Source organism: Aegilops tauschii, chromosome 6 (genome assembly GCF_002575655.3).
Source record: "Aegilops tauschii subsp. strangulata cultivar AL8/78 chromosome 6, Aet v6.0, whole genome shotgun sequence".
NCBI lineage: Eukaryota > Viridiplantae > Streptophyta > Magnoliopsida > Poales > Poaceae > Aegilops > Aegilops tauschii.
Window position 1 is genome coordinate 81,642,211 of NC_053040.3, and position 9,294 is coordinate 81,651,504.

The window sequence follows — 9,294 nt, forward strand, 5'->3', positions numbered from 1 at the left end:
GAGGACTGCAACCTATGAAATGTTTGGAAGACACAATTTTCCATAAATGATTACCATTATGGAAGAAGATGACATGCTTAGAGCCAATCATGTAGGGGGCACATGACTTCCATCAAATTCATATGTTGCAGTCCTCTGGGCATTTGAGACAATTCTGTATTGGGCATTCTTTCGGATAGCGCACTCATATGGCAACCTCAAGTAAACACTATTGAATACAAATGATGAATGCACTATTTATCTATCAACGGTAGGGCAGTATGCTAAATTTAGACTATGCATGCATAGGACCAACCAAAGAAAGACCAATACCTAAAATTTCCGTGGATGAGCGCTCTATCCTCCTCACATTATTATAGGATGGTGGTTTTCTTTAGAACTCGTGAACTATTATTTTTTAGGGATCCTGAACTACAAATTTATGCTCTCTGAAGTTCAAAAAAATGATTCTGGAAGCAGACTCAAGGTTAACAAAGACATGCGCTATCATGTGTTGCCTTATATGCTTGATGATCACAAAATTGTTGAGGGCTGTTTGGGGGTCCGCGTTGAAGATGCTCTTATGGACATTTTTTTAAAGAAGATGCATGTTGGCCGGTACATATAAAATGCTCATTTTTTCCCGACTCAAAAAAATGTTCATTTTTCCTTTATTGCAGTGAAGTATAGCCACAGGACGTGGAGGAATGCATGCCTTGCCAGCGGCAAGTCACTGACACATGCGTCCCGAGCCACCAACGTGAAGAATAACACGTTTTTTTTATGCTTGTGCTACCGTACCAACGCTTACATGCGGGTCCCATCTAACTCTCGCAAGGCGAAACCACTGTGCTGGATCCTCGAAAAGGCCATGGAACAGAGTGGTTTGCACGTCGCCGGCACGCGCGAGTCTCGGGGCTACGAAACAAACTGGGATGCGCGACGGGTTCTGCAGGATCCATGGGGCATCTGGTCCACGCCAACGGCATTAGCTTCATGAAGAGATCAACAACTGCATCGAACACGCAACAGCAGGACTCTACATTCACCATGATAATGTGAAAATACAGTGGTCTTTAATCTAGCATCGTCCGAAATGATAATGAGAAAATAATTCTGCACAACAACACACCTAATCAAACAGACATAAATTGGTTCTTAACAGTTCATCACTTGATCTAATTAGTCAGTACAGCAGCACAGCAAAACAGTTCAGCTTTCAGCATGCATTATTCTCATCAGATGCACTGATCCTGTCTTAGGCTCTTAGCTGCAATTTCAGCAGCCCTCTTGGGGTTTTAGTTCTGCAGCTTTGGGACAGTTGTTTCGCCGGTGACCCTCGACGCCACAGTTCTTGCACCGAGCAGGTTTTCAAGGTTGCTTCGGAACATCTCCTTGATCCGGGCAAGTCATCCTCATGTATCCCTGCCGTCGACAAATGGTGCAGAATCTTGTCCGCTTACTCAAACCTTCAACCTTCATACGGCACCTTGAGTTGCATGTTGTTTCACTGATTATGCAGAGCACATAAAACTGCAATTAGACAATTGTGTTGAATTTGTTTCTGGGAGAGAACGATGTGCAATTGAAAGTAACAAATGTGATCACCACATATGTGTCACTCTGCTTTTGCATCGATAAAATTATACTGAACTATTCCTAACCTTTAGCTAATGAATAAAGAAAAACACTTGGGAAGGATTATGATTTTTATGTACCTCGGCCACTCAGAGGCTGATGTTGGCATTATCATATTTGTTCTACTAGAAAAAATGGTGAACATCAGAACTATGGCAAGTTCAGCGTGGTAGGTGAGGTTCTTTCATTTCAGTTTCTTATGGAGCCATATATATGTATGTATGTTGTTTCTGGTATGCCTTCATGTTTAAAGCAGGATTGCAACTCTGTTGACATATATTTGATTCATTAGTACAAATAATTGCGCAAAGTGATAAGTAGTTCAAATAAAGTATGGAAATTTGCGGGGTTGTCTATCCATAAACAATAAGAGGAAAAATACAAGTAGAATTTCAGTTTGCAAGGAGGGATAGCGCAGCAGCCCATCGTAAGGCAAGGAGGATGACTATCACTTCTTTATGCCCTATCCACCAACTCCAAGTTTCATTACCACCTCCGTTGTTTTATGGATAGCTGCAGTTGTTTGTGAGAAATCTTGGTTATTCATGTTGTTGGTCGCCTTCCATCTGTACAAGAGCTTGAGTTCTCCTATTGCAGGCTCTATTTTTATTCCGGTGTTACTCAAAGCTACATTAATAGTTGTTCTAAAAACAGCTATATGAAAACTCTGCACCTATATTCTGAAGGATAGTTATTCATGTGCACTTGTTTTCTGCTTTACAGTGGAAAAAGGCATGTGTCCTGCGTCAAATATCGGTAACTAAGGCACTTTTGCAACTCCAAACCAAAGACTATGATCAAGTTAATTTAACCTTGATTTGTTTCTGGGGGAGAGAGATCATACTGCATTTTCAATGTATACGTGCGTACAACTCAATCTGAGCATATAGATCCTACATACTGGAAACTTTCCAATTCTATGGGCTGTAAATTCTCAAGATACATTTCGAAATTCAGTTATAAAGATTATTATAATTTTGGTCTTGGTTGACAATCCCTATAAACTGGAACCTGCAGATATGCAGGTTGCACGATCTGCACTTGCAGAGTATTATTTTCCATTTTTGATTTCTAGGTTTTGTAAATCTTGCCCTCTCCACCAACTTTTTCCTATCTGTTCTTAAAGATTTTGCACATGTTCTTTTGGCTGAATATCAAGTACACACATAGAAACAAATCCTCTTCAGGTTTGTGCCATTATTTTTGGAATTGGATCACTGAATAGTTTCATACCTGCGTGTCCATCCAGGAGCTCTATGGTCATCTTGCCTATGGACTGTTCGGAAGCTTGTGGTGAGCCCTCCCTTTCAGCTGCCACCGCCGCATCCCGCACATATAGATCTGCCGGTCGAAGCTATAGGCCGGGAGCTGATGCTGCTGCATCCCCGCAAGCGGCGCGCTGACTGGGTAATGAAGCGGCTCAATCGGACGTCACTATCACTGACCTCCTCAAGCACTGTCAATCTACTCAGCAAGAGGAGGAAATTGCATATCAATCCCATGGAATCCAAATCGAACAGAAAAATCTGGTGAGACTAATGAACTATTGTCATACCTTTTAATTGGCCGATTGCACTGATCAATCAGTGCTGCCGGTACGCAATGAAGTGCGCGAGGTGACGCAGAGGCTCTGTACGAGTACCGTCGAAGCGGTCTAGCTCTGCCTCAGCGCTCGCCACAAGCTCTGCCGCGTACGCACGCGCCCCGTCCATGCCCATCAGCTTCGGGTACGTTGCCTTGTCGGTCGCAATGTCCTTCCCTGCCGTCTTCCCCAGCTGCTCGGATGTGCGTGTCACGTCCAGCACGTCATCCACTACCTGGAATAGCAGGCCGACGTAACGTGCGTACCGCCGGATGCCCTCGATCTCTTCATCGGCTCCTCCGGAGACGATGCCGCCGCACACCGCCGCGGCCTCTAGGAGTCGTGCCGTCTTGTGCACGTGGATGTACTCTAGCGTGGCCAGGTCGACGTCTGCACCCTCGCTGGCAAGGTCCACAACCTGCCCCGCCACGAGCCCGTCCGTGCCCACGGCGCTGGCGAGCTCTGCCACAGCGCGGAGTGCGCGGTCGGCCGGCACGCCATGCTCCGTGCATTCCCGGGCGACGTGCTCGAACGCACGCGCCAGGAGCGCGTCCCCCGCGAGCAGCGCGGTGCTGACGCCAAAGGCAACGTGGTTTGTGGGGCGGCCGCGCCGGAGGTGGTCATCGTCCATGCAAGGGAGGTCGTCGTGGATGAGCGACATGGTATGGACCATCTCGACGGCGCAGGCCACCGGCAGGGCAGCGGCCTCATCACCGCCCACTAGCTCGCACGCGGCGAGCGCAAGCATGGGGCGCACCCGCTTGCCACCCGCGAAGAGAGAGTAGCGCATGGACTCAAAGAGGCGCTCAGGGTGCCCAAGCGGCAGAGCGCGGTCGAGCGCTTCATTCACGGTCATTGCCTTGGACGCCATGTATCGCTCGAGGCTGAAGGGATCCTTGTCCTTGAACACGGTGCTGGTGCTCGTCAGAGCGCACCGTACGAGGCTGGGTGTGGATTTCTTGGCATGAAGTGAAGTGCTTCTTGGAGGAAGATGGAGCTTGCGACTGAATTTGGAGGAACTGGTTGCATTGATGTTTATCTGATTGAATGATCTTGCCTGGAGATAACAACGATGAAATGTCAGCGAAGATTAAAGAAATTTGTGCCAAAGAGACTGCATTTTAGCATAATATATAACCTTTAGCACTATTTAAGGTACAGATGTTATGTTAGTACATAGAAGCTAATTTCCCTTAAATATCGGCACATTATCATATTTGAGCTAATTTCTCAAAGAATGGGAGTACTCGCTTTTGCAATGAAAAGGACTCTAGGTAGTAGTTGGCCACTACTGTATTTCTTCTGGAATACCTTCTCTGCCATTGTCAGGCCGAGTGGAAAGGCATAAGATGATTGATAACTCAGAATTTTCTGTCAAAGTAAAACAATGAAAAAATTAGATCAAGGACAGTGAACTGTTCCAAAGTAATCACTGGCCACATTGCAAACTAAGCCTGAATTGCTGACCAGCATGTGTGTCTTCTGTGAATATGAAACAAACCGATGTTCTTCATCAATCATAAAAGAAATTAAAAATAAGTCATGCGATGCTAGGATCTACCTCCAAATGAAGTACTATGACATTCTTATTTTCTGGCTCCTATGCTTGTTTGATTCCTGTGTAAATGCACTATATAAATTATTTGTATAACTAATAGTAAATGATTTTTATAAAGCGAGGGAATACTGATACAAATAGGAATACTAATTTGTCGGTATAATCTATGTTTATCAACAGTCTTGTCAACCTTATCGCATAGGACAAATTCTCACCAAATTCCTGGTTGGTAGATGATTCCAGCAGTAAAACAAACTGAAGGAGGGTTTTCTTCACTCTTCGGTGTATACCTGAAAAATAAGACAGTGTAGCACATTGCATCAGTTTGAAGTAAGGAAATTAAACATGATCAGAATTCAAAAGCTGCACCATAACAGAGACTATCATTGGTTGATCATACAGAGGTGGCGCACATGAGCGACCCAGGTGCGCCCTATGCATGTGAAACTGAAGCGAGGGAATAAAAGAACATGCATGCCAGGGATATCAGAGGAGGGTTTCACTGATCTGGAGAAGGATTTTGTGCCCTTTGTTCTTATTTAAAGATTGCATCTCTTGCATTCTCCATACAAATACTTTCCTGAAACCCAGCTTGAACTGAATGAATTAACTATGGGCAGAGGAAGGAGGGAGGACCTTCGTGGTACTGCTGTTGGTACTTGCTATCTCCCCAACTTAAATTGTTGTGGGCTTGTGGCTGCCTCACGCCTCATGTCGAGCCGATTACGATTCTCTATCTGTAAATCAAAATTTGTAAATGGATACAAAAGTCAGTGTGTAAAAAATATGCAGATATGAGCATATCACTGCTTGATATAATCACAAAATGATGGCTATGAAGCAGTGGAGTAGCTGATGATGTCAAAACTCAATCAGTATCTATTAGCCGAGACTAGTATGTATTTCCCTCTGACCTCTGTATTGGCAATTGCTTTGTTTGACGATTCATTTCATAGCATTGGTTAATCAGAGGGGAAAAAGGTAGCAGCTATGCTGTGCATGGAAATGGTGCGGTGTTGATATAATTTAAACTTTGGTTTGATGAGGTGAAAGGGCGGCCGAGATTCATCCTGCTGGTTGGTGCTTTTGAATGCACGAAAAGCAGAGCAGCCGTGGCAATGTCGCCAAAGAGTAGTACTTAGATGCTGCAGTATGAATTGAAATTGAACTCATTTTTCATTTGGTCATCTATCTATCTATCTTAGGTGCACTGAAGAATTAGCAAACATGCATCATGCATCGATCTGGTCATTAGCAATAGAAACCTCGCGGGAGAAGGTTTGGTCATTGGCATCGACCTTGAGTGCACTGAATTTTGTAAATGAAGAGAAAATAAGGTACCTCATGGGAAAGGATTCGTGGGGCGGATGGCGTCGGCAGCGGCAGCGGCAGCGGAACGCACAGATTCGGGGGCGGCAGATGGCGTCGGCGTCGGGGGCGGCAGCCAGGAACAACGTGCCTCAACTCGAGGATTCAGTGGCCGGTCGTTGGTGTCGGCGTCGGAGGCGTCGGCGTAGAATCGGCGGCGGCGCGCCCAGCAACCCCACGGCGTGATGTGGAGGGGCACACGGCGGCGTCGTGCGGCCTCGGCCGAGCGGAAATCAGCGGGCGGTGGTGGATCGGCGGTCGGCGGCGGAAGCAGGGAAGAGACGGGCCGGCGGGGCGGTGGCGCGGTGGTAGGCAAGGCAGGAGCGGTTGGCGGCGGAAACAGGGGAGAGATCGGCGTGGATCGTGGGTAATTTTCTATTTTTGCGATGATGACGAAGCGGTACGGAGTATTAGTGGTCGATCGAGTGGGATTAGTGCTCAACGCCTATAAACTGACTTTCCATTCAAGCATCGTACAAGGCGCAGGAATTGGGCATTAGCCGAGCTTTTTTTTTAACATAGTACAGATACAGATGCAAGCGCTCATACATACGCGTATACAGTCACCCTATGAACGCACACCGCGCATACACTCACCCCTATGAACGCACACCGCGCATACACTCACCCCTATGACGCACACGCACACCCTACCCCTGTGAGCACCTTCGAGAGACTGAGCCGGCATATCATTTTGAGATTTACGAAGTCGCCGTATGCGCCTCATCTTCGACGGGAACGTCTCCTCCCACTAAAAGCGTATCATCGGAAATGACTTGTTGGTGGGCTTGTGATACCACTGTCCCTCGAACCATCCAACCACCCCTGCTGCTCCCCGGCGGCCCTAATGCCACACACGGCATGAGCGGCGGCGGCGGCGTCCACGCACGACCACGAGCAGCAGCGGTGGCCGGCGGCAGAGCACAAGTGGGTGGAGCGGCGGCCATGCATGGCATGAGCAGCAGCGGCGGCGGCCTGGCACGGCAACGAGCAGCAGATGCGGCGGCGGCGCACGGGCACGCGGTGGCCGGCGGCGGAGCACAAGTGCGTGGAGCGGTGGCCACGCACTGCACGAGCAGCAGCGGCGGCGGCCTCGCACGACTACGAGCAGCAGATACGACTGCGGCGCACGGGCACGCGGTGGCCGGTGGCGGAGCAAGAGCGCGAGGAGCGGCGGCGGCGACTCGTAACCCTAACCCTAGGCTGCCGGGGGCCGGGGCGGGAGAGAGACGACTCACCTTGGACCACCGGGAGCTCCGGGGAGTTGGCCGCCGCCCCGCCGTCTCTCTGTGAAAGCTGCGGACGAGAGAGGATGTGTCGCGAACGAGCTCCTCTCCTCCAGTTTCTGGTCTATCTCGTCGGCAGGGGTATGTTTGTCATTTTACATGGGACCCATCTGACAGAGGGCAGAAGATCAAAGTGCAAAATAAGTGATGGCAAAAAATCAATTACAAAGTAAGTAGTGGCAAAATATCAAAGTGCAAAGTTGGTGCAGGAACCCCATGCCGCTCAGCGGCGGGTCATTGGCACATGGGTCCTGAGCCATCAAGCACGCTTGGGTAACACTATTTTAGCCTTGTGCCATCGTACCGAAGCTTAACTCTGGCAAGACGAAGCCGTTGTGCTGGACCCTCAAAAAGGTGATGGAAACAGAGTAGTTTGCACGTCGCCGGCACGCGAGTCTCGTCCCGGGCTAAACAAACAAACTGGGATGCGCGACAAGTTGTGCAGGATCATCCATGGGTCATGCTTGTGCTCATGGACGTGCGGTCCATGCCAACGCCATTACTTCCCTAACCATAAACTGATTTTCACGGGGATAGAGTTCGTTGCACACGACTCTTATTGCCGGGTTTAAATTTGGTCTTCACATTTAATTACCAGGATTGCTAAATCTCAGTTGACTGAGACTTAACAAAATCTTAGTCGATGTTAAATTCATCAGATCTTACTTCGAGACCTGTGTAAAAATTTCTTGTAGATTTTTTTCTTCATTTTTATATGTTTTGTTACTTGCCTGAGACTTTGTTAAGTCTCAGTCGACTGAGATATTGTCACACCCTTTAATTATTTATTTACATACTTACAAGTGAGTACAGTTTGACCCAACTAAGGGCCCTTCTCGACTATAGGATTATTTTTGGGGCCCCTTTTTTGTTCATCGGAAAATAGTAGAGGAGAAATATATGAATAGAATTTTTCTCCTGGCAAATGGAGCAAAGGAAAATGGAGGAATTCTTTATCATCTTATTTTTTTTAAAGTTATAATCTATCTATTCAGTCCAGAGGAAGTCATTGACATCATACGTCGTGATTGTAACATTTGAGTTTGAGTAATACAAGTTTTCGCAAAAAAAAAGAGATAGTACTAAGCTTTTTAGATTTGAAGCCACTGTATGGATCGGGAGGTGTGGCTGTGGGGTCAGCTATGGAACCTCTATGTAAGAGTGTGTGTCGCAGGTTGAGAATAACAGACACCTATATAGTCGTGATGGGCTGACCAATTTCCCTAGTTTTGTTAAGGTATTCCCTAGTTTTTTATTTACTTTATTTGTTGTGTTTTTCTACTGGTTTAACATTTTTTCTTGATCTGTTTATTTTTTTCTCCTTTTATTTGCACATTTCAATTTATTGATATTTCTTTAAAAATGAACACTTAAAAAACAGAGTTTTTTTTATCCATGAATATTTTTCAAATTCACCAACATCTTTTAAATATGCAAAACTTTTTCCAAATTCGTGAAAATTGTTTGAACTCCAAGAATATTTTTCAATTTGCAATTTAAAAAAACTTTCTTTTGATTAAAAAAATATTTTCAAATAAAAATGTGATATCGCTTTTTTTTTGCTGCAAGCAAGAGATTCATGGACTGGCCCATGTGAACGCTATAGCAACAAATTAACGATTGCGGCGTGAAATAAGTGCTCCCAAGGGGCTAACACAATTTTTTTGTTTATGTAGTTGCAAGAAAACAAATTATAACTATTTTTTTTATGTTTGGTTCGCCTCTTGACTGTAATTTTTTTATTCACCATGTGAACCAAACCAATCAGTCTAAAATCTTTGTTTATCCTTTTTTTTTGTGCAACTCTTTTGTTTGTTCCATTCCGATGTTTTAAGAATCCTGCAAACCAAATAGACCTTCATGGGAATCTTGGACAATTTGAA

The 9,294-nt window shown here is 46.0% G+C and overlaps 1 protein-coding gene across 6 annotated transcripts; it reads right to left on the minus strand.

Annotated features, from left to right (window-relative positions):
- Positions 1-998: 998 nt before the first annotated feature.
- Positions 999-7,664, minus strand: LOC109766338 (heterodimeric geranylgeranyl pyrophosphate synthase large subunit 1, chloroplastic). Of its 6 annotated transcripts, none has more exons than XM_045229695.2 (8): positions 7,364-7,664; positions 5,394-5,494; positions 4,973-5,047; positions 4,761-4,816; positions 4,511-4,570; positions 3,173-4,256; positions 2,851-3,081; positions 999-1,489 (listed from the first exon to the last, which is right to left on the minus strand). In XM_045229695.2, exons 5-6 carry the CDS (start codon positions 4,520-4,522, stop codon positions 3,201-3,203), a joined length of 1,068 nt encoding a protein of 355 aa, XP_045085630.1. In that variant the 5' UTR covers positions 4,523-4,570; positions 4,761-4,816; positions 4,973-5,047; positions 5,394-5,494; positions 7,364-7,664; the 3' UTR covers positions 999-1,489; positions 2,851-3,081; positions 3,173-3,200. The 6 variants fall into 6 exon arrangements, with proteins under 6 accessions (XP_045085630.1, XP_020180690.1, XP_020180693.1 ...); XM_020325101.4 differs by having other exon boundaries at positions 6,099-7,471; XM_020325104.4 differs by lacking the exon at positions 4,761-4,816 and having other exon boundaries at positions 7,364-7,472.
- Positions 7,665-9,294: the final 1,630 nt, after the last annotated feature.